Source organism: Anabrus simplex, chromosome 6 (assembly GCF_040414725.1).
Source record: "Anabrus simplex isolate iqAnaSimp1 chromosome 6, ASM4041472v1, whole genome shotgun sequence".
Classification (NCBI taxonomy): domain Eukaryota; kingdom Metazoa; phylum Arthropoda; class Insecta; order Orthoptera; family Tettigoniidae; genus Anabrus; species Anabrus simplex.
In genome coordinates this window covers 275956627-275983260 of record NC_090270.1, presented here as the reverse complement: position 1 = coordinate 275983260, position 26634 = coordinate 275956627, and the positions used below count along the sequence as shown (strand labels likewise).

Here is a 26634-nt window from a genome sequence, read left to right as displayed (position 1 = left end):
AGGTGGCTGAAATGCTAATGCTAAAATGGATGATGCATTTCAAGAAATGACTGAATAAGGAATTAGCATATCAGACAGGCATGAAGGTTGTACTCAGGATTTTGGCTGTGTGGGGAAAGAGAGTGCAGATATTGGAGGTACTGGGAAGGAGGAGGAATGGCAGACCCAAGCTAAGGTGAGGAGATAAAATAACCGAAGATCTGATTTAAAGAGCTTGGACAAAAAAGGAAGCGCTGAATAGAGAGGAATGACAGAAAAGAAGAAGGTTTGTTTGTTTGTTTGTTTGTTTGTTTGTTTGTTTGTTTGTTTGTTTGTTTGTTTGTTTGTTTGTTTGTTTGTTTGTTTGGAAAATTACCCTCTGAGCATGACTATAGACTTTGTATTCATTAAAGTAAGTTCTATCAATTCAATTCATTTTGGGTGGAGTCCAATATTTCTTACGATTTTCAGTACTGTAGGTCTATGGATACAGCCTTCTTAAATTCCACTAAGGTTATTGCAACAGGCTTGTTTTGTTTCCTGTAATGTGCCATGACTAATTCTAAAATGATGATCTGCTCTCTGCTGCTTCTCCAAGGCCTGAAGCTTCCCTGTTATTCACATAATTCTCGCTTTAGTTGTCCTTTTATCCTACATACTGTAGAATTCTGGAGATAATCTTGTATGTGCAGACCAAGAGAGGTATACATCTGTAACTATCTGGATTGCTCAGGGAATTTTTCTGTTTTCCAATTTTTTGATAGAGCCATGTGTAGGGAGGTCCAAACTGTGCCAATTGCATATTTCCACATTTCTGAAAAAACTTGGTTTTCTCTGCAGGCCTTGTAATTCTTCAACTCCTTGAGTACTGCTTCCACCTCTGGACTGTTGGGGGTATTATAATGTGGTTTTCAATGGCAACCTTTCTTGAATGATAGTAGCTCATTCTATTGAAATCTTGGTGCTCATGTCTCACTACATAAAATTTTTCTCAGAAACAGTTATGTTTGAGAATAATGTAGAATATATGAGAACATCTCAAAATTCAGCTGAACGAAAACTAGAGCGTGAATGTAAATTTATATCATACATCAACAAAGTATCAGCTTCAAGCTTCAAATCCAGAGTGTTTATAAAAATATGTAACTAAATTAATTATTTCCAGTCACATTAATTTACATAGATGTTTTCAGAAACAAAAATTTGCCTTTAAGAATTTAACCTATGCTTCACTCCATAGACACTCGGGAGACAAAACTGGAAAAAGACTTGTTGGGAGAATGGACCGAAGGAGGTTACTAGAATACGTATTTGATGGAAAAATATTAATTTATTTTCTTCAAAAGAAGTTTTCTGTGCTGCCCCCCCCCCCCCCCCCAGGAAAACCTCTGTTCTTCATGAACACATTCTGTAGTAGTAATATTAAAAGAAGCTTTCTGACAGCTATCACAGGGAGGGTCAGTTTATTGCCTACCTTGCTGGACAGAAAGGAGTTGGGGAATGGTTGCCATGAAGATGTGGACAGACCCACTGCAGCCACCATGGAGATGTACCTGCTGTTCACCTGGAATTACCATATCTTTCACTTCTCAGTTAGATTTTGTCACAAATGGTTCAGTGTAAGTGCTATTCTATATCTGTTTCTGTTTTGCAGCCATTATTAATCAAGTAAAAGTATTGTTAAATACTAATACATTACAATTATTTATTATATTTTAATATATTATTTATTTTGAGCATGACAAATACTCATCGAGGGAGAGGGAGGCCGAGGAGTCCTCCGCCTGGCATGCTACAACAGAATACAGCAGTCTGAATGAAGAAAACATGAGAGCAAGAAGAGAAAGGAATGCAAAATTCTGGCAACACCACACAACGGCACTACAGTAGGCATTATGCTAGCTGTCTGTATAGTTCGCGAACCTTTTCTTGAGCCCTAGTTCCCATTCAGCACTATGGAGCTCAGGGCTCAAGAAAAGGTTCGTGTACTATACTCCTCTTTTAATATTACCATTACATACATTCATATAATGTTTGTAAGAACCAGAATGGATGATAGAACTGTGCATAGAAAATAGTATCTTGGTTTGTATTTTGTATTAATTATTCTGCTATTATGGGGTGGTTTCATGCATGACCTCATTATTTTGTTCTAGAAGATATAAATCACACGGTCCACTTGATCAGCGTGTATGTTATCTAATTCCTTCACTTTGTGTGGAATAAAATTGTTCTTTATCATGTATTCAATTCTCTCTACATCTGCACTGCAGGCTCCAGTGGATCCATTTGAAGAAACGGACCTAGCAGAACCACAGCATGCTGCACCAGAAATAAGATGGAAGGATGTGTGGCATTATTCGTTGAAAGTGTTCCAAGGACGAGGTGAAATCCTTTCTCGGTCTGCTAACTTTCTGCATGTCCTGGGCTCTGTCACTGTGAGTTGATAGTCATTACAGTAAGTGCAGTTGATGACTTCAGTTCGCTTTTCATATAGAAAGTGCAGTTTACAACATTTCAGAAAGATTTTATCGATAGGATAAACTGTGTGTTTGAAATACAACATTTTTCCTGGCTGTTAATATGCTTGACGTAAACTTTTTCATTTCTAAGGATGCCATTTTAAGTTAGTGTTCTTGATTGATTTGACCATTTATACCAGCAATTTGCAACTGAGGTTTTAGGGTACCATTTTAAAGGTTGTGCAAAATGCATGGAACATAGATAGTGTTGAAATATTTTTCCCCTTATCTCAGTTCTAGACTCAAACAATCACGAAGATATTATGCCACTGATTTTCAACCATCTGGAATACTTGTCCTGGGTCAGGAACCCTTTCATGGAATACCCAAGCAGTTTAGATCATTTCTTAAGCCTGCAAGAACAACCACACCGGGCGAATTGGCCGTGCGCGTAGAGGCGCGCGGCTGTGAGCTTGCATCCGGGAGATAGTAGGTTCGAATCCCACTATCGGCAGCCCTGAAGATGGTTTTCCATGGTTCCCCATTTTCACACCAGGCAAATGCTGGGGCTGTAGCTTAATTAAGGCCACGGCCGCTTCCTTCCAACTCCTAGGACTTTCCTATCCGATCGTCGCCATATGTCCTATCTGTGTCGGTGGGACGTAAAGCCCCTAGCAAAAAAAAAACAACAACCACTTCTTTCTGTCCTTTCACTTTTCCTGCTCCATTAATTCCGCCACATCCAATCCAGCTTCTCTAATGTCCTTTCAACTCTGATCCATCCACCTTCTTCTCGGTCTTCCAACTGGTCTCTTTCCCTTAACTTTTCTTCCCAATTCCCTTCTTACTACCTGTTCCTTTCCCATTCTTCTTACATTTCCAAACCATCTCAGTCTTGCTTTCTGTATGTTCTGTACTAACGGTTCTATTTTTAACTCTCCTCTGATTTTAATATTTTGTATTCTATCTCTTCTTGTCTTTTTAATCGATGTTCTTAAAAATTTCATTTCTACTACTTGGATCTTACTATCTTGTCTCTTGTTAGTTACCAGCGTTTCTAGTCCATATGTTACAATTGGTATGAAATACTGTTTATATAATATTAATTTTGTTCTCTTGGGTACTTCGTTATCCCATAAAAGCTCTCTGACTTGATGATAAAATGTTGTACCTTTACTTAATCTGTTATTAATTTCAGGGTTGATTTCATTACTTCCATTAATAATGCTACCCAGATATGTAAACTGTTCTACATGAATTATCCGTTCTCCATCTATGTTTACTTGGCGTCTCTTTTTCTTTTTTCCACAGTGCATAACTACAGTTTTCTTTTTCTAATTACCATTCCAAACTCCTTCAGAGTTTCATTCCAAATGTCCAGTCTCCTTTGTACTTCCTTTTCTCCCTTTCCCCAATTCACCACATCATCTGCAAATACCAAAGCATTCACTTCATCACTACTGATATTCTGTTTTACACATTTTCTGATTTCATCCATCAATATTATAAACAATAATAGCGACAGTGTACTTCCTTGCTTGAGACCTTTTTTGATGATGATGATGATGATGATGATGATGATGATGATGATGCTTGTTTAAAGGGGCCTAACATCTAGGTCATCAGCCCCTAGACCTTTTTTTGTATAAAATGTTTCAGAGTCACCACTTCCCACTTGTACACTGTTTTTACTCTCATGATACAACATTTTTATCTTGTTAATTAATGATTTTGGTACATTCCTTTTCAGTAGGCATTCCCGTACATGTTTTCTCTTAACTGTATCATAAGCTTTTTCAAATCCAAAACTAGAAATATGATTTCCTTGTACCTTTCCAAATGTTTTTCCATTATTGTTCGCACTGTAAATATTAAGTCTATTGTTGATCTATTTCGTTTAAAACCATATTGTTCTTCCTCTAACTGTGTTTCTGTTATATCCCTCAGTCTTTTTTTCATATATATTCACAAAATTCTCTAATATTTCAGAAATTTTCATACACCTTGTCAAGTTTTCTTAAAAATATTATTACAGATAATGATAGATCTCACAGTTCCGAGTTCCACTAATTTTACCACATACTGAGAGTTCCAATTTCACCTCAAAATGGCAGATGCTCACACCACTCATTCTTAGCCATTTGATCTTGAAAGCTATTTGAGTAGACTCTTTGAACTTTTCTCTTTCTAAGTCAGTATTTTGTGTTTTTGCTGGCTTTTGTAGTTTTGATATTATTGTACTGAAATTAAATGAGAGACTTATTCTACAGTAAAATTAAATCTTAATCATACTGGCCATGTAAACATGAATTACATTTTTTTTTAAACCTTGCCAGTCAGCGTTTATAATTTGAGCTAAAACACTTAACCCGTAACTGCCACACATGGGTGCAAGGGACCCGAGCAAAATTTTGTTTTCTATTTTGTCTCAGCTGTTGCTAGCCTGGAGCTATGCGACTGTGTATGCTCATCTGTTCAGTTAGCCTTGGGGTGTCACTGTGTTCTGTTTACTGTCATGCCCGGTCTGCTTAGAATAACAGTCGTCGGGTCCTCTGCACCCATGTGTGTCTTAAGTGTAACTGTTCTTGTTAACTGGGCGTAGTAGGTTTTCTATAGTTATGGCAGACAGTATTGATGAAGAACAAATCCTAGAACTTTTAAATCAGTCGTCCAGTGACATTGAAGATTTTAGTGCATCAGAAAGTGAATATGAGTTAAGTGAACACGATTCAGTCTCTGATAAAAGTAGTGATGAAGTGGAGGGTACTGCAGATACTGGTCCAGTGTAAGTTCTAACGCTTATTACGGTAAAAACAGATTTAGTAGACAATAACATACGGCAGAGATTATGTGAGATGCCAACTACCAGTACGTGGTAGAAGTGACAAACTGTATTATTTGTAATTTCTTCTGTGGTACCATTCTATTTCACTTCAGCTTGTTATGTGACTGCTAAAAGAAGTGTACAGTTTTTTCTGTTTTCTTTTTCTTTTTTAATGTGATAATTAAGTTAATTTTTCAGTTTTCTACTCATTCTTACTTTATGTAACCTAAATATGATTAGTAGACACTGATAGGTTTTTAAGCAGCAAATATTTTTCGAAATAATGTTTTTTTGTGTGTGTGTAGCTATTTTGGAAATTCCTTTTTGAACTTTTAACTAGGAATATTTCAAAACAATTTTATGTTAAATTATTAATAAATTAAGGAAAGGTTTCAAAGGTGTTATGACTGATATTTTATTAGAATAATTTTGCTGTAAGTGACAAAAATTCCCAAGCGGGTCCCATGCACCCATGTGTGTCTTAAGTGTAACATATTTCATGTGTGGTTGTTATGGGTTAAGAACCAATATTGTGAATTTGATTTAGTAGTTTAAGCTCTCAGATAATTAATTGATCAAAATCAGAATACTGGTATTCATTCTTGATATATATATTTGACAGATATTTATTATATGCTTCATCCTTCAATTTAAAGAAACAGTTAATTAGGTCGGTATGTTTTAGGCTCTGTGTTGTGTGGACAAGAAAGGAATACTTTCATGGCCAAACCCTACTGCAGAAAAAGTGTTCTTCTTGCGGAACAGTAGTCAGAAATCACAGTCCTCAAGGTAAGGATGGCTTATTTGTTCAATATTGTCCATTAGTTTCCTTGTTGAAACAGTTATTTAAAATGTTATTGTGCATATTCACAATATATTCTACAAAATATTTTAATTTGATAACTCTTCGAATTGAATCATATGGTGCAGTATATGTTTTCTCCATTCTTGTATCACAACACCAGAAAATATACTGTAATTGATTTAGCTGTAATATTTTCTGAAATTCAAAATGAGTGATTTCGCAAGATGACCTTAAACACTGGTCATGATTTTTTTTTTTTTTTTTTTTACATAGTTCATTGGAGTACTGTAATTAGTCATATACATTAAAGTCTAATAGTATTAAATAGAGTCAGCTTTTCAGCTTCTTCTTCCGCTCCCAAGACTTCTTCATCCTGTCGGACCTGGCTGCGCTTTGGTTGTCGGAAATGGTGTACTTCCTTCGTTTAAATGTTATGAGTTTGAATCATGTTTATTCCTTAGAATTCCCTTCTCTTCTCTGCCTTCACTTTGGAGCATTGTTAAATTTAAATCTTCTAAATCATTCGTAATGTCTGTGAACCAAGAATTCTTTGTTTTATTTTTCCAGAAGTAACTAAATAACTGCTTCACTAGTCATGCTTACTTTAAATTATTTACAAATAAAAATTGAATTCACATAGTAATGAAATTAACCTATCACCTTTACAATTACATTAGCATACATTATTTAATAAATTGAATTTGAGTACTCATTCTTGCTGCACAGCGTCGACCTTGGGCCAGACTACAGTAGTCTCACAGTCCATGACTGGCCGATTTCCTTCGATACTCCATCTTTCCTGGTCCAGTCACCAACTCACGTCCCACGATGTCTTCTCTCCTCATTCACATCAGCGTTCATGAACACCAGCACCTAGTTACTCACTATAGCTGACATGGATTTACACTGCTCACTTACATGCTCTACAACTTGTTACAAATGGTTAAGTTAGTTCAACTGGTTACACCTCTCTATATTGATTGCTCTCCATTGAATTCCATTTCATTCACCAAGTAGTTTGCAAGGAGTCCCTCACCTGTACCTCACTCCGTTACTTCCATAGGTCCAAGGTTTGCTTAGAATGTTCTGAGCGTACTCTGTGAAATATCTGTGAAGCAGGATGCTACTTACACATAATACAAGTGAGGATCTCTCCTCTAACAGGTTAGGGAAATCCAAGTCCTAGCCGCCTGTGCACAAGGAGGGCCGTGACTCATGTCCGAGATGCCCGCTCCCATTCCATAACAGCTGGTATCCCGACTCTCAGGACCACTTACTAGGCCACTCAGCCATTGCCCGTAGTTCATGAACTAGGACGTGACTACAGTAACACACGCCATGAACCATTATAATCTACATACTGTATATAAAATAATATGTTCCGACCGACCGACCGACCATTGCCAAGCCAAACCCACTGAAGCTGTAAATATGAAATTTGGTCAGTGGTTTCATTTCATAATGGAGATACTCACTAAGATGGTTTTTCTCAAAATTCAATCCCTAAAGGGCTTCAAAGTTTATGTGGGAGGGAAACGTTTTAAACCCGTCTGTTTACATAAATCTTCGTACAAATACTCCAAAATGTTAATAATTAAATGCACTTTTTTTTAAATCAACCCCTAAAGGCATTAAAAAATTGCAACAAGGGCTATAGTTCCTTATTACCTGACTTTACATACCAATTTTCATTGAAGTCCGTTTACCCATTTTCTCATGGCTTGGCGTTTGATACGGACTTAGCAGCAAAAATCCAAATTCATGAATATCTCTGTTACCATAGCTGGTATGGTAAAAATGTATAAGACATGTTTAAGCGGATTTCCAAAAATAAAAAAATACTTAGTTCTTTATTTTTAAAGGAGATTCCAAATATCAAATTTTACGTCTGTCATATCTTCAGTTTTGAGATATCAGTATCCTAATAAAAATAATTCAACCCCATTTTCAGTCATTTTTACCCCCCACCCAAGGGGCCGAAAACATAACATACATGTTTCTTTATTTTTAATAGAGATAAAAAATATCATTTTTGACTTCTGTAACGTGTTAAGTTTTTGAAATATACTGTAGACATGCTCATTTTAAAATTCCATCCCCTTTTTAGTTCTCCTTAAGTGGAGTTTCCAAAAACAAATCACCTATGTTAGTTTACTTTTATAGGAGATTCCAAATACTAATTTTTACATCTGTAACATTTTACGTTTCTGAGATATACTGTAGATATAGACTTTCTAAAAATTCACCCCATTTGTCACCCCTATTTAACCCCCATTAATTGGATTTTCCAAAAACACTGATTTTTTATTGTACCTGTTCCAAGTGATCCTGTACGCTTTCTGTAATTTGAAAATTCTTTATTTATTTGATTCGCGGTTTAAAGCAGAGGGCTGAATAATTTCTCCCAAATATTTGAATTGGTTCACCTGAAAGATTTTGCTGAATTTAGTTATCATATGTTGTCCATCTCATTATCATAAAGCATCTTCCATTTATTGAGTTTTCTCATATGAGATTTGAATTCCTGTTTTGATGGCAATTTTGTGTACATTTTCAATGGAATGAATTGCTTTTTAACTGCTGTTGGAAAGGATCACTATTTCATCTGCAATGGCCAGACAGTGCAAGTGAATTCTATCTTTAAGTAGTCTGCCAAGGGTTATTCCTGCAATTTCCTTTTCCAATGTCCTGATTACTTTCTCAGTACGAGACTGAACAGTAACAGCAACGGCTTACGGACGGACCCCATCAACAGTGGTCATATGCACTCCGCATGAACACTGCAGTGAGGTCTGGAATTGAATCCAGGATTTTGACCCTTAATCTAAGAGATTATAAAGTATTATTATTATTATTATTATTATTATTATTATTATTATTATTATTATTATTATTATTATTATTATTATTATTATTATTATTATTATTATTATTATTATTATTATTATTATTATTATCATCATCATCATTGTTGCTGTTGTTGTTGTTGTTGTTGTTGTTGTTGTTGTTGTTGTTGTTGTTGTTGTTGTTGTTGATGTCGCCGTCGTCGTCGTCGTCATCATAATCTCAAAACTAAATTGGGAAGAAACAAAAAGTAAGAATGTCTTACTTAGTCAGGGACACACAAGGTACTCGGTGGATAAGAATGACACAAAAGAGAAATATGTTAGTTATGCTCTGTTTTGATGGCAATTTCATGTAATTTTTCAATGGTATGAATTGCTTCTTGACTGTTATTGTAAGCAGAATTGTAATCAAGGTTTTTTTGGTGTTATTTTATGCACTTTTAATTATGGAAATGTATTCCTACTGCTTTGTATTTTTGTGAAAATTTAATTACCGGTGTCTGTTTTTATACTTATGAAATGTTATTTCTATTTTAGCTTTAGCAGTGTTGGAGCAACTCACACTGGAGCTGGAGAAGATGATGACGAACGAGAGGAGAAAGTCTCCAAGTCCAGTTTTCTGCAGCATGGTATCTTTTTTGCTTTTTTTTAATCTCCTTTCAGCTTTCTGCTGTTTAAAAATGAGTTCAGAATTAATTCATTTACTTTCTTATCTTTAGAGCAAAATGGAGCAAACAATAACTTTTAAAAGGCCTTATTCCATAGGGGATGTACCCCCAGGTAGCAGATAGGGGTACCATCCAGATTAGTTGATAACTGCATTGCCAGCTTCACAGTGAGATCAGACCAAACATTGGAAAAAATGTAGAGTGTTTTTGCAAATTGGATACATCTTGCATAAACATGCAGCCGTTCAAATTGCACTTATGGATGGGGTAGAGCATAGTTACATTTACCAAAGTTTGTGTACCGGTTATTTTCTCTCTTCATCTCTGTTATCCTCGTTCAAACTGACAGACAGTTACTGAGGTGGACTGGCACCAAACTGAGAGGTTCTTTTGCAAGTGTCTTCTTAGTTTCTGGGTTTATATTTATGACACTGTTCAGGCAAGTTATCTCAAGCAATATAAGTGACAATGTCTTCCAATTTTTTATTCATAATGGATCAAAGTTTCTGGTGGTGAAAGGGATCAAATATACAAATTCTTGGTGGTATGGAGTCCACACCTCACTTCCATACTCGGCATTTTCCTGGGGAACCACGGAAAACCATGTTCAGGGTTGCTGACGGTGTTTTGAACCCACCATATCCCGAATGAAAGCTACAAGATCTAGACCGCACAGCCAACTCGCTTGGTTTGGAATTTGTTCTCATGCCCTGTGAAAAATTACTTTGCTTAGACAAGATGCTACCAAGGTCTGAAAAGTGAATAACCTGTTCCAGTGTTGTATTAGGTTGATGATGAATCCGGGATGGTGGTCTCTGAGGCAGATTTTTTTAGTAACTTGGTTTTGTAAACATGTACGGTTAGGCCAAAATGATTACATGACCTCTTGAAACATTTGATAGACTGTCACATCTCCTCAGATGTAATAAAAGCAGGCGATGCAATTTGGATCAGTAGAAGCTGAATTTGTGCACAGAATGCTTGTTCCTTTTTTAATAAACTGGTATTTAAAGGTATGTGGTACATAATTTGATCAGAGTATGATAATGAATATAAGTGCATATTTTAGATCTTGAATAAAAAAAAGTATGTTTTACTCATAACTGTCTTATTAACTTATTACTTGTCCCCTTTCTGTCATTGACTGTGTCTTCATCTTCTTCTTATTCTAATTTTATGGCCGCATAGGATCACTTTAGTCAGTCCATTATCCAAGTCTCTTTGAAGGGACTATTTGGTCCTTGCAGTCCTCCCAGTACTTATTCATATGTTCCAATCTTCATGCCCTTTCTGGTGTTGAAAATATTTGTGTTGCAAGTTTGTTTCTTTTAAGTGTGAAGTAGATGTTTGTGTCCTAGATGTTTTTGTTTAATTTCATCTCATCTCTAGTGTCTTCTGGCATAAGACAAATTTCCTTCAGATCCTCTCTTATTTCTCTGATCCATTTACATCCTGTTGTTGTATTTTTTGAGTTGAGATTATACTGTACCGGTTGTTTCAGAAGTCTCGAATCCTGCATTCTCAGATTGTGTCCAAAGAATCCTAGTCTCATCTTACGCATAGGATCAGTAATGGTTTCCAACTCTTTGTACACGACTTTGCTGGGCACTATCTGCCACTGTCCATCTATCTGGTGTTTTTTGTTGATGCAGGTTCTTCCAATTCTTCTTATGATCTTCTACAATCTGTCAGTCATTGATCGGCTGATTATTAGTTATTAATTAAATGGCTGCAATCATTAGGTATAAAATAAATAATAATAATAATGTTATTTGCTTTACGTCCCACTAACTACTTTTAAGGTCTTCGGAGACGCCGAGGTGCCAGAATTTAGTCCTGCAGGAGTTCTTTTACGTGCCAGTAAATCTACTGACACGAGGCTGTTGTATTTGAGCACCTTCAAATACCACCAGACTGAGCCAGGATCGAACCTGCCAAGTTGGGGTTAGAAGGTCAGCGCCTTAACCGTCTGAGCCACTCAGCCCAGCAGGGGTATAAAATAAAAGACCATTTAAAAACTAGCTTGTGTCTGTATAACAGGGGAATACCCATGCTTCTTGTGAAATATTACACAGTTAAGATTAGAACCAAAACTAGAGAATTTCCATGAGTTGTCTGCAAATAACCTCAGCCTTTGTGGGTGAGATTAACCCCAAAAGTAACCAGGGAAACCTGACCCCTACAGAGTGCGTCCCCAGGTGGCGGATAGGGGGCCCCTACAGTATGTAGGGCTGGTTGAAATACCCAATACAATCCGCAGACCAACAGGTAGCCCAATTCCTGGGGGCTTTAAAATGCTGGGACACCCTCTCTCCAGGTGTCATAAATATGGAGGGTCCTTGCCCTGGGTTGTGGATGAAGTCCTCTACGCCATCTACGGCGGAGAAGTTGAACTTTGGTGCAGTGGAGATGACGGAAGGGGCAAACCTGTAGCGTCTGTACTCCAGATGAGCGGCTACAAAAGGTGTCTGTCTCTATGTTAGGGACAGCCTAATCGTAACACCCATCGTAACAATAGCCTATATGGATAAAACAGATATGGTGCCTCTGAAAAGGTTAGGGTGTCCCCTGCAAAAAGCGACTCGCAGTTCTTTGGGTGCTGGGGGTACTGTAAGAAGTGGGCAACCAGCACCAAACTACATCAAGATTGTGACCGTAAATGTCCTAACACTGACGGAAAAGACAGAAGAACTTGTTGACCTCGTGAAAGAAAAAGATATAGCCATACTTGGACTGTGTGAGACCAAGAAGAGGGGTACAGGAGAGATTCTTCTGAAAGAAGGATACAGGCTGTACTACAGCGGAGGACCTAAAGCAAAAAAAATGGAGTGGCCATCATACTTAGAAAAGAAATCCAAGAATATGTGGAATCTCCAAAATGTGTCAGCGATAGGATGATGGTGATGACTCCAGTTTGAAAATGGCATGAAAGATCTATTTCAGTTGTATGCCCCACAAACTGGTTAAATAGATGAACATCTAGAGGTATTTTTAGAGCAAGTGGAGAGACAGATAGAAGATAAGGAAATGCTATTGATGGGAGATCTAAATGCACAAGTTGGAATGGAAAGACAAGGAAACGAAGATGTTGTAGGGCCCTTTGGATATGGAAATGTAAATCCAAAAGGCGAGTTGTTGGTGGATTTTTGCATGAGGAACCAAATTATTGTTGGAAACACCTGGTTTAGGAAGAAGAACAGTCAGAAGACTACAAGGTATGGTTGGGGAGACAACGAGCAAAGACCATGATTGATTATATAATCATAGAGAAAGAACACCGGAAGAACCTTTTAGATGTTACAGACATGCCTGATGAACCCTGTGGTGGAGATAATAAGAGTGGTGATAGGAAAATTGAAAATGGGAAAGATTGAAAAAACCCTATTAAGAAGAGAAAAAAAGAATTAAAGTATAGAAGTTGAAGGAGGAAAGCATACAAGAAGAATATCAAAGGGAAATAAAACCCTTGGTACCCAGGATGGAGATGGGGAATGTTGAAGATGAATGGAAAAGATTTAAGGAAGCACTGGTTGGATGTGCAGAAAAGGTATGTGGTAGAACATCAGGAAATTTGAAAGACAAAGAGACACACTGGTGAAATGATAGGGTAAAGATTAAAGTGAAGGAAAAGAAAATGGTATGAAAAGCATAGAAAACACCTAAGACTGAAAAAAGTAGAAGAAATTATGTGGAGGCAAAGAATTTGGCCAAGAAAGTAGTGGAGGAAGAAAAGAGAAAAAGCTGGATCTTATTCACATAGAAATTGTGAGATGATATGCAGGGCAGCAAGAAATTATTGTATGGTAGGTCTATCTTAAGAGACAAAAAGAGAAGTCAAGAAAACAGCAGATTTATTAAGGATTGACGCAAGTGCAATGACGGGTATAACTTGAAAACAATACTTATTTTAATTATTATTATTATTTTATTATTATTACTTATATGTATAGCTGTGAAGTGTTAGATCCATTTAGTATTAGTATTATTTACGTAGTTAAGTTATATGTATGGACAATATGATCACGCTATTTGTGAGGTTATGTCATGAAACAAGTGACATACGTAGATATTCATATGAGATCAGTTAATGTAAATACCTGTAAATTAATTTATTCTTACCTGTATAATTTGTAATCTGTAATTGTGAAACACTGTATCTTCCAGAATGGTAATAAGGCACTAGAGCAATTGAGAATATTCCATACATTGTAATCTATGTATTGGACACTCTGGAATATTCCAGAAGGTAGGTTTTTTTTCTTTCCTAGAAATCTGGCCAGATATATATAAAGAGACGATCTTGACAGTGAAGTCAGTTACTGTGAGTTACTGAAGTTAGTCATTGCCAGTTGTTGGAAGAGAGTTGTTGTATTGACATGCCGTAAATGCAGTCTCCATGCAGTCTCCATATTGAAGTGACATGCTTGTGCGTAGTCGTCTGTTTTATTTGTGTTCCAAGGTTGTAACCTCTATGTGCTATGTTATTCAGTTGTTTTTAATAATGGCAACTTTGTTGATATGCTCGAAGTGAAGTGTCTGTTGTGATACTGTGCTTAAGGTTATGTGTGTGTTAATTAGTGTATATATGTGAATAAAATTAATTGTACCAACTGACAGCATCTCGTGTGCGTCTGTGTGGATACGTTAGGATGAAGGCGGCATAATATTAACAAAGCCAGAAGAAATAAGAAATAGATGGAGAGAGTATTTTCAGAAGTTTCTGAACAGGAGAACTAATGACAGTTGTCATATATCCTACGATTAAGCAGATATCAGATATCCCCTTTATGCTTTTTCTATAAACTATATTTTATTATTCCGTCCCATACTATGTGAACAGATCTTCAAAAACATACAGGTTTTATATTATAAAGGAGATTACACACACAAGCAACAAAAAACAAAGACACTCGTTCCTACCAAAGAGATCCAAAGAGTACAATTAAAGTTCTGAGATACACGCTGGTGCTGCCACATCCTCCCACCTAATTTTCTGAAATGAAAATTACTAAACATAATGACAAGGTATCTTCCTTCTCTACAAGTCTAAACGATGTGGCGCTTTCACCAGTCTTCCAGATCGAGTAACCTGAGGGTCAATACTAAAACCTGGCGGTATCTGAACGACATTGGATGACTCAGTATGGTCACAAGAATCAGAAATAGAAGCCGTAAGAGGGTCCAACACCTCTCCACTATCCTGGTTAGACTGGCCTTCGATCTCCAAAGGAAACACACGTTGTAGAGAGCGAGTCATTGTTCCCTTTTCCGTTCTCAACCGAATAACTCGTATATTACCATCACGTCCCTGAATTATATTTTCTACTCGTGCAAGTGGCCAGTAGATTCTTTTGGTATCATCTGAACCAATTAACACGATTTCTCCTACTGAGGGCAGACGAGTCTTCTTGCGATGAAGCCACTTCAGTGAGCCTAAGTATTCTGAACGGAACCGAGCCCTCAGCTGCTCCCTGAGTTTGTGTCGATAACGTAAACGACGCTCCACCTGGTTCTTTTCAATTTCGTCGATATCTCCAGTTCCACTATTGCGAATATCTTTGAGGAACATCTCCGGTGTCAAGGCAACAGGATCTTGATTGGTTTCCGATAAAACAGTGATTGGTCTTGAATTGACAATGCTTTCACATTCACAGAGAACGGTATACAACTCATCCAGGTTCAATGTTGCTCTCCCCAAGATTCGTCGAAGAACCCGCTTAATATTTTGAACCATCCTCTCATAGAATCCTCCCCACCATGAGGCAGTCGGTGGGTTGAATTTCCATTGAATTGTTTCAACTGAACAGTACAACTTTATTCTATCCCAATCAAGAGCTGCAAAAGTATTCTCAGCACCTCGAAAACAAGTTGCATTGTCAGAGTAAATCACACTCGGTCTTCCTCTACGTGCAATAAATCGTCGCAGGGCTAACAAAAAGAATCGGTACTCTGAGACGTGACAATCTCTAAATGTATCGCCCTGTAGACTCCACACGTGAACAGGGCTACCCATGCCTTTTGGCCGCCTTTCAGAATGAGAGGACCGGCGTAATCTATCCCACACACCTCAAACACTGCGGCGTCATTTACTCTGGATGCAGGGAGCAGTGGAGAATCAGCGTCGAAATTCTTACAAGCATGGCGACGACAGACAACGCACTTTCTCACTACTTGACGTGTAGCCTGACGTCCTTTCAGTATCCACATGTTTTCTCTTAAAATTGACCACAGCGTAAGAGCACCAACATGCTTTTCCTTTATGTGGCGATGGAGAATGAAACGCTTCACAATCGGGTGGTCATGAGGAATCACGACAGGAGTGGCAAATGAGCAGGCATCATCCCTTTCCGTCAACCGCGTCTTTACACGTATCAGACCTGCTTCATCTTTGAAGGGAGAAAGGTTGCAGATCCTGTGGTCATCTATTGAATGAAAAGTTTCTTCTTGTACAAGTCTCCAAACAGTACTCTCAGCGAATATAATTTCTTCTGCTGACAATGGCCCATGCCTCTTCTCATTCCGACAAAGGGCATTATGCTTGAACCGAAAAATCCAGGTCACCATACGAACAATTTGTTCGTATTTGCTGAAGTAGCGATACAACCAGCCGTGGTCCTTTTGCGCAACGAGGAGTACAGTAGTTTTCTTAAGCCTTTCACTGGCCACTTCTTCCTCAACGTATGTGCAAGAAGACAGAGGCCAAGAATCGTGACGTTGTCTCAACCATGAGGGCCCATCCCACCAATGTGAAGCGACGAGATGCTCAATTGTGCATCCTCTAGAAGGGAGGTCAGCGGGATTCAAAGGTCCAGGAATGTGCTTCCACTCAACCCCCTGAGTTAATTTTCGTATCTCTTTGACACGATTCCTGACAAAGACTGACCACTCTTCTTCTCTTCGTATCCAGGCGAGCACCGTGCTCGAATCACTCCATGCATGAATGGGTTCGGTGGTCCAACCAATGGCATCTCAAACAGAATTCAGCAGTCTTGCCCCGATGGTAGCTGCCATCAACTCTAATCGTGGCATCGTAAGCTTCACAGATGGTGCAATCCTCGACTTAGACATCACCATATTGACCTTGATATCTCCCTCTTCAGTTTCACTGCGCAAAAATACGCACGCAGCATACGCCTTGTAACTTGCGTCAACGAAAAGGTGCAGTGAACGATTATGAGACGTCCCCATATTTCGAGGGATGATTATTTCTTTGAGCAGAGGAAGTTGTGAAGCCAAGCCTTAAAAATCTTATCGTTTTCGTCATCTATAGGGTCATCCCAGTCCAATTTCTTCTCCCATAGGTTCTGTAACATCAGCTTCAAACTCAAAGTTGCAGGACCACTAAATCCATTTTAGTCCTAGCATAGGAGCTGACTCTTCAGAAGGGTCACCTGAGAACTCCCACCCTCTGAGATTAAACCCTGCCTTAGCCATAACACATGTAGCAAGAGTCCGCAGATACTCAGCCTCTGAAGGACTGTCTACACTCATAGCTAAATTATCGACATAGAATCCGGTCTTCAACTTATTCAACATTGCACTATCTTCTACAGGATAACTCTCAACACATTTACTGAGATGGTGATCGAGAACTGCGGCTAAGAGGAAAGGGCTACAGGTCACCCCAAAAACCACGCGGGAGTATCTCAATGTCATTAACCTGCCGTCACGGTCCCACCACAGGAACTTGAGATAGTCTCTATCATCAGGATGAATCGCAATCTGTAGAAAGGCTTTCTCTATGTCCGCTGAGACACCCACGGTTTTCTCTCGAAATCGCATCAAAATGTCGGGTAACAGTTCAATAAGATTCGGTCCTTGTTCCAAGCATTCATTAAGAGAAGGAAAACCAGCAATTTTTGCAGAGGCGTCAGACGATGGGGTAAGTAGTGTCCCTTACCATTCTCCTTCGCCTTTTCTATGATGTTGAGCTTCAACCATTTGCAAAATATTGAATCGTAATCTTCAAATAAATTGCTGGAACGGCGCATCTTTCTTGTTGTTCTCATCAGTCGTCCCTCCGCCACTTCAAAATTGGAGGGCAATTCTGAAACAAGGGACCACGGAAGTCGAACCTGGTATCGACCGTCCACATATTCAACTACTCTTAAAATGTTCCAGAACAGTTAATTGCTTAGCTTTTCGATCCTGCTTCTCAGCTGGGTCACAGATACCAATGGCCTCAAGTTTCCATAGATCAGCAATGTCCCCGTCAGCTATAGTTGTCATAGTGTAGGTCGTGGCAAGGTTGGTACAGCTGCTGGCAATAGGTGTCTTCTTCTCACTGCCCATTAGAGTCCAGCCAAATAAAGTTTCAACAGCCACAACACCAGAAGAAAGAATTACTCTGTTCCCAGACCAGATCTTGCCCGCTATATCAGCTCCTATCAGTATATCTATCGGCCCAGGCATGTCTTCAATGAGCTTGAAACCTAATTGCTGAAGATCTTCCTCCATTTCCATGCTGGGCTTGGCCAACGGGATAAACGAAGCGATGTTGGCTTGGTGCAGTACTGAAAACCTACAGGCGAAGTCTCTATCTAACCCTCGTAGATGAGCTTTATAACATCGGTGCCTCACCAATCCGAGGTTACCGCCTCCAAACAGAGAATGAATCAGACTTTCTTCACCAATGACATTATATTTCATTTCTCTCGCCAAGCTACTTATGATATAGGAGCGTTGTGATCCATTGTCTATTAAAACACGAACCCTTCGCTGCATATCACCATTGTACAGAATAGCAGCGAAGGACTGCAAGAACACTTCGTTTGAGACACCAAACATCAAGTTATGATTAATAGCAAGGAGATCCAATTCCAAAGAAGGACGAGCCACAACGTTTCCCTTTCCTACCTCTGAAATGGCAAGGTATCTTCCTTCTCTACAAGAACAGAAAAGGGAACAATGACTCGCCCTCTACAACGTGTGTTTCCTTTGGAGATCGAAGGCCAGTCTAACCAGGATAGTGGAGAGGTGTTGGACCCTCTTACGGCTTCTATTTCTGATTCTTGTGACCATACTGAGTCATCCAATGTCGTTCAATGGACCACCGGGGAAGGCAATTAGTTGATGAAGAAATGGATAAAGAAATTACAATGAATGAAATTGAAATGGCAGTAAGAAAGATGAAGAATGATAAAACTGCTGGAATAGATGAAATTTCAGTGCAGATGATAAAGGCAGCTGGAGCTGTAGGTCTGCAATGGACATATTGAGTTTTCAAGATTGTTTGGGAAAATAAGGAGGTCCCTGAGGATTAGCAAAAATGAATAATCATCCCAATTTTCAAGAAAGGCAATAAGAAAGTATTGAAGAACTACAGGGGAATTGCTCTGATATCTCATGTTGTTAAGATAATGGAGAGGATCCTGGAAATTAGGATAAGGTTGAGGGTTGAAAATCAGATACAGGAAAATCAGTTTGGTTTCAGAAGTAGAAGGTCAGCAATAGGGTCCATTTTCATTATGAGACAATGGAAAAGCAATGGGAGTATGAGAATGATATGGTGATGACATTCATTGACATTGAAAAGGCATATGAGAGTGTTCCCAGGACTAAAGTTTGGGACAGTCTGATGCAAAAGGAATTGGACAGAGATTAATAAAAATGATCATGGCAATGTACAAGGAATGTTGTAGTTGCATGCAAACACAAGTTGACAGGACAAGTTGGTTCAAAATCACTAGTGGGCTGAGACAGAGATTACAATAGTAATGGATGACGTCATGAGAACAGCAAAAGCAACATATGGAGGAAGAGAAATGGGCATGTTGTTATTTGCAGATGATATTGTGATTTGGGAAGAAGAGGACATGAATGTTCAAGAACAGTTGGATGTTGTGAATGGGAAGATCGAAGAATGTGGATTGAAAATAAGTGTAGAAAAGAGTAAAACTTTTGTTATGACTAGAGGGGAGAAAGAAGGGAAAGGTCAGATTAGACTTGCAGACAAGGCCCTGGAAGTAGTGGAGACATTCAGATACCTGGGGTGTGAATTAATGGAGAATGCTCGACTTGGTGCTGAAATAAGTAAGAGGATTCAAGCTGGAAGCTGTTTCTTTCATAGTGTAAGAAACATGTTATGGGACAAAGATGTGCCAATGGAAGCAGAGGAAACTATGCACAAGATGTATTACGTACCCATAACAACTTATGGAGCAGAAACTTGGACAATGACAAAGAAGGATGAGAGTCGAATACAGGCAGCCGAAATGAAGTTCTTAAGGAGTATGATACAGAAGAGTAGAAGAGAAAAATAAGGAATGAGAAAATTTTGGAAGAAATTGGAGTGGAAAAAATGAATGATAAAATAGAGAAGAGCCATTTAAGATGGTTTGTGCACATAAAGCAAATGAGTGATGAAAGAATGACAAAAAAAGGTGATGAAAATGCAAATGAAAGGAAGGAGAGGCCACGGACGACCACGATTGAGATGGAAGGATACAATCCAATGCATTATTAGAGAAAGAAACCTGGACTGGGACACAGTGTTGCGGGAGGAGTGATGGAAAGATTGAAGAAATTGGAGAGAAACCATATTTGCCCCTACCCAGCTACAGCTGGATAATGGGAAATGATGATGATGATGATGTCATGCAATCGGTGTTAGGCAAGACAAATTTCCTTACATACTGTAACAGTCATGACTAAGGTAAGATTTCTCATGAAATAAACAGTTGATTTTTTTATTTTTTCATCCCGTGGTGCATATTTTTGTGTTTTTCATGCACATTACCATGCACATATTTTACTATTTTATTGTACATACAAATCTGGGCTCTAATCATTAGCCTACTGCATTTCAGTTGTCCTGGAAACGCTGGTTAATGTCTGTTAGTGAAGTCTGTATAAGTGAAACAGTCCTCCACCAAAAGATATCTGACATCCATGATATCACATGGAACATGGCACCCAGGTACAGAGCAAATAAATAGCCCTGTTCCAATTCATGTGTAATTGGGAAAGCTTCAAAGATCTTATCTTGATAAACTAGACATCTCATCATGGAATGTCTGGACCATTCCCACAAAATGCTGAAAGCAGTCATCGCATCTCAGCATACACACATAGCAGATCTTAGAACAGAACCAGAAGCTTTTTCCACGTCATAATGTACCGAAAAGAGAGGTTTCTCTTTTTCTACACATTTTCCTGAAGTTGTCATGCTGTGTGTCAGGTGGTTCAAAAACTACATTGACATTCAAAAAGGATCTTTTCAGAAACAACTTGGAGATGGTTCAGCAGAATTTTGGAAAGAACCTTGCCTACAATGAATAACTGGGATATACTTTGATAGTTGTCTCATATTCTTTGATCATTTCATGAAGGTGGTGATTGTAGGTTGGTTCTCGTGTTCACCAGATTGTTGTTTGTTCCCAAAATTAAAGTGATAAATGTGAAGAGTCACGTATTTAGGGGCAGGCTGCCTCCCTGAGTAAGCCCTAGAGGGAAATAACCTGGTCGGGTATCTTTCTAGGTTTCAGTCTATTGAGGCCTTCACCAATCTTGCATTATTATGACACAACTTTTGTGGCTCCTGTTGTGGCACATAACATAGGCTCTACAGCATACATTGTTGGATCAAAAAATTCCTGGACTATCCCTGTTGGTGAAAAGGCACATTATGTAATATGGTACCAAGAGTTTGAACATCATCTCTTTCGAAATGGTCACCTAGCACAGCTATGCACTGGTCCCCCAGTTTCTGGTACTGCTGGAATGCAGCCTGTAACTAATTTTGTGTCAGCGAGTCCAGAACCTTTTGCAATTCATAATTAACCTTGGTAGTAATGTGTAAATGGCAACTTTTCAGCTGCATCTTCAGCTTTGGGAAAAGGAAAAAGTTGGCAGAAGATGATGGGCTCTTCCATTGGGGCAACTGCTGCTTTGTCTCATAGTCGTACCCTTAGACCTTAGATTCATCAGTGATGATCCTGGACGTAAAGGATGGATCATATGTGACACACTTGCTGAGGTTGTGGCACACTGTGACACGATGTTCCTTCTGCTCAGGGGCGAGAAGTCAGGATACAGTCTTGGAAGCAACATGCTGCTTGCTCGATTCTGATGTTGGGATTGCCTGCATTGACCCATGCTACACAGCAACAATGTCTATAATATCGTTGACCATCCTGCGACAATCCTCACTTGTCAGTAACACAGTAATGCAAACTGTATGAAATTAGTAATGTTGCCTGTGTTGTTGAACTTATCTGACAAAATATTTTATTGGATACGCTCAAGAGATTTTAACTTATTTACAAATGTACAAAAACAAAGAATGATTGAAACTGTACACAGAAGCTATTTATTAGTTTATATTCTGTTCATAATTTACCAATACTGTAGACCTTTCACTTGCAGAGGAGCTAGATTGTTTACATTTAAGAAACTTGGGAGAAAAAATACATTATAATCGTACAGTACCCTGTCAATAAAAAAATAAAAAGATTGCTTATTAACATTTATTCAGAATCTCAAGCAGAGTGGTTAATTTCACTTTCGTCTCTGGATATCAGTTAGGAATGTGGTGTTCTTTGGTAATGTTTTGCTTTTAAATATAACATACTGAGGTAGTTTACGGCCATCTACTAATCTTCTAAAACTTCTGATGTTTGAGTATTCATGGTTATTCAAAGTTCCAGTGGTACTCGGATATGTGCATTACTCAAAGAAAATGCATGAAAATGGCTACATACTGACGCCATACCGTGGAAGATTACATATAAATAAGAAATGAAGAAAATGATTGGCTAAAAATACAAAATAATTACGCAAAATTAGAAAAATGACAGTTGTTTAAAAAAATTGCAAAGAATGATGAAAAAGAACTGAATAAATAAACATTTTGATAATTTGGGGGCCATGGTCAGGATTTATGTATGAATTAACCATGTTTGATGCACCAATTATAAGCTGACATTACATTGAAATCTGGGCGAAGGTTATGAATATGCAGGATGTTCCGGAAAAGGTTTCCAGTATTCAGAGTGGAGGTAGTATGCATCAGAACAAAAAATACAAATATGGCTCCTAAACTTAATATCTTCTGAGAAATAAGCAAATGTTTACCCTCACTATGAAGAACAGGATGCTTTTGCTGTGATTTCAGATAAATTCTCTGAAACGTAATTTTTAGCAGTAGTGAACAAAGCCTGACATAATGTCCAGTTTTAACACTAGAACTACGAGAGTTTGGCTCAGCCCTAGAACCATGGATGGGTCACTTATGACCCACCTTCCTTTTGTGTGACTTTTGATTAAGGAATAGAGTTATTGATCACTAAATATTATAGGCCTGTTCTTGAAAATTATAACATATTTAGTATTAAACAGAAAATTAAAAAGCATGAAGTGCAGTACAGTACAAGTTTCAAACATGTGTTGCTGCTTTTACAGTCTACTGTCACATGAGGAGCTTATGTAATGGTCTTTGGCTGTGCATTTTCTACAAACCTTTTTTCTGGATTTCACAAATGACTTTTTTCGAGTGCAGTTAGTCTTTAGCCGGGCTGAGTGGCTCAGACGGTTAAGGCGCTGGCTTTCTGACCCCAACGTGGCAGGTTCGATCCTGGCTCAGTCCGGTGGTATTTGAAGGTGCTCAAATACGTCAGCCTCGTGTCGGTAGATTTACTGGCACGTAAAAGAACTCCCGCGGGACTAAATTCCGGCACCTCGGCGTCTCCGAAGACCAAAAAGTAGTTAGTGGGACGTAAAAAAAACAAATAACATTAACATTAACAGTTAGTCTTTACTACAAGTGCGCTTCTCTTGTCTGTCAGGAATTTCTTCTGGGATGTCAGGTCTTGTTTACCACCCTACCTGATGCATAACTTTCAGCTAGTTCCTCTCCTAACTGCAGAATGAATTCTCTACATTAAGCTCGGTCTCATTTAGTGCATTGTTCACCATCTATTAATTTATTCCTGCCAAATCCAATAAATTTTAAAGTGTCATCGCCTGGATGGTGCTTTTGCTGGGTACTTATGGGACATTTCATCATCCACATCAACTCCATATTTAGATCGGTTATAAGAAGTTATGGTGTCTGGTTTGTTCTTTTCACCACCATCAATCTGAATATCTGAAGCATTATAAAAAAAGGGGTGATGGAAATGCAAATGCAAGAAAGGAGAGGCCTTGAACGACCACGATTGAGATGGAAGGATACAATCCAACGCAGTATTTAGAAAGAAACCTGGACTGGGACACAGTGTTGGAGGAGGAGTGGTGGAAAGACTGAAGAAAGTGGAGAGGAACCATATTTTCCCCCCACGGATACAGCTGGATAAAGGGAAATGATTATGATGATGATGATGATGATGATGATGATGATGATGATGATGATGATGATGATCAAGAGTACTCAGAAGAACATTTTTGTTCATACAGCGTTAGTGTAGCATCATTGGTCTTCAACAATGCTGTGGTACACAACTTTTCCGTTGCCTCTTTTTGACAAAGACTGGTACTTCCATATAAGCTTTGTTCATATTACCGACAAGGGTAGTTGATTTGGTTTTCAAGGTTTCACCTAGAGACAAGGAGATAAAAGAAACTTTTGCCTGTGGTATTTCTTCCCTTGTACATCAGTTTCTCTATTACAAAAGTCACCAAGTCACTCACCACTGGGTCTAGTATCACCTTTTCCAAGATAAGGAAAAGTTTTCACAACCTACTTCAACATACTTTTGTTTGTATTTATCTGATTTTGAGGTTATGAACTGTGTAAATCTGCAGCAACATTTAGGAGGAAAGAGTTACTCATCAATAATTATATATGAAAGTTTACTTGACAACGTTGCTCGTTTCCAGTCTTGCAGGAACATCGCATCTGTGGTAAAGAAGTCGTCCCAGATTTCTGCTCTCTTTGCCGATAAATCTTGTAAGGCATTAATGTAGCTGGAAGTAGCATCTTAGACTGTAGTTCCTCTGTATAGTATAATTCTCTGGCTAGCACGTATACGAGACAGAATGGCGTGAATTTTGACAAGCAAAGGGCCTTTTTGAGAAAAGTTGCTTTTACACTTTCAATATATATTAATTGTTTCTTTCTGAGATATGTCCAGATGTTTTGTAGAGCATATGTAACGGCTGGTGATACCTTCATATTGAACAGCTTAATAGCTGTTTCAAGGGATAATTTGCTGAGCTGCTTTATGTCATTCACTGATTGTATTGCTGCATTTACCTTATCTGTAGGGTAGGGTACATACATCGCCCTGGCTTTGGAATGTTACACCTAGGTATTTAAACTTGGTCACAGTAGATATCTGATGTGACTTGTATAGAAAGACTGCTTGCTTTCCACCTCTTCTAAAGGACTTTGACACGGTCTTTCCCTCGTTTAGGAGTAGTTTATTTCTTTCCACCCAGTCTGACAGTTGATTGAAGGATGTTTGAAGCGTTTCCTGTGATGTTGACGTTAACATCATATCATCCGCGTAGATGTACAGTGGTCTGCCAATTATTATACTCACTGGTGGGTGCTGCAATTTTTAAGACGTCCATAGTTTGTTTAAGGAACAACAGAGACTGATCAAAATGGGTTAGTTTTAAGCTACAGCTATCTCATATAATCATGAAATGAATGTCTAGGACTGGCCAGCAAATTCTCTTGACTTGAACCCAATAGGAAAACATTTGGATGACACAGAAGAAACAATATTAAGGCATATGGAGTTATTGCCAATTATGTTGATAGAAAGGGTAAACGAATCGTGGAAAATCCTGGGAAATAACAAGAAAAAGAGTTTTGAGTGAGTGCGGATAAGATTGACTTCACAAAGTTTTGGATACTGTAGTTAGTTTAGTGTGAAGAAAATTGGTGATTGTCAAATTGCTCTTGTCCAGAAAATTCATTGTAAACCAAGTAAAATATTCATACAATACAGGAAGTGTAATTATTCACCAGTTCGTATATAATATATATTCCAAGATAAACAAAAGTATCTTATTCTCCTTGTGAGTGTAATAATTTGGCAGACGACTGTACATTTGCAGCTTATCTGGATTTCCCGAGTACATGGACTGAATAACATCTGCTGTGGCTATTATGAATAAAGGGGACTCAAAGGGTCACCCTGCAGGACTCCAATATTCTGTCTTATAGGTTTCGAGTGAGAAAGACCATCATTGATTTCAATAAAGTTGTCATTTATCATATTCCTAATGGTCTTGCATAGAAAATTCTGATCACCGACCAAAGTTTCCAATTTCTCTATGATTATATTTCTATTGATAGTATCGAATACTTTCGTGCAATCAATGAAGATGGCATGTCGTTTTCCCTTGGGCTTTGACAGGGCTGTCTTTATATCTTCCTGAAGACACTGGATAACCTAAAGAGTGGACCTACCCCGTCTGAAGCCAAATTGTTCTTCTGGAAGAAAATCATCCGTTAAAGATGAGTGGTAGTTATAAGTCCAGTGAGTATTTTAAAAAGTGAACATTCTAGGGCGGTTCCTCTGTAATTGTTGGGGTCCCCAACATCTTCTTCACCTTTATAGAGCATTTTCACAGTAGATTTTCTCCAATTTTCCGGAGTGCATCCTGTTTTCAGACATTTGTTGAAAAGGTCTGTTAATAATCCCACTAACGCTGGGGCTAGTGCTTTGATATCCTCGTTGAAAATCTCGTCAGGGCCACATGCTTTAATATCTTTGCAGTTATATATGGCAGTCCATACTACTTCTTCCGAGAAAAGTTCTTCTGGTTCAGGCAAATCATAGGTTGTATATGAATTCCTTATTGGGCAGATATTACTCACCTGCAGTATTCCTGTGGAATACCCATCGATATGTGTCTAGAAAATCTCGGATTCCTTGGGTTTAATGCCTTGAATAGGTTCTTCTCCACTTCATCCACAAATTTCCTTTCCTCCTCTGCTTGGTGGGTCCTCTTGGCATTGTTTTCTGTCTCTTTATATATCCTTCTCGTTCTAGCATATTCCTGTAAGTTTGAATCTGAAGGAGCATCTAAGGCTAGGTGCAGATGTTTTAACGCTTCTTTCCGAGCTGTGTAGCATGCCCCATTAAATCATGGTTTA

At 38.4% G+C, this 26634-nt stretch overlaps 1 protein-coding gene across 1 annotated transcript in view; it reads left to right on the top strand.

Annotated features, from left to right (window-relative positions):
• The window catches only part of l(2)k05819 (transmembrane protein 94-like protein l(2)k05819), a 304060-nt gene that overhangs the window by 138877 nt on the left and 138549 nt on the right, over positions 1 to 26634 (top strand). Inside the window, exons 9-11 of the mRNA XM_067150433.2 lie at positions 2253 to 2417; positions 5951 to 6054; positions 9454 to 9545. Coding sequence (XP_067006534.2) covers positions 2253 to 2417; positions 5951 to 6054; positions 9454 to 9545 — 361 coding nt within the window. The remainder of the gene's footprint in view (positions 1 to 2252; positions 2418 to 5950; positions 6055 to 9453; positions 9546 to 26634) is intronic.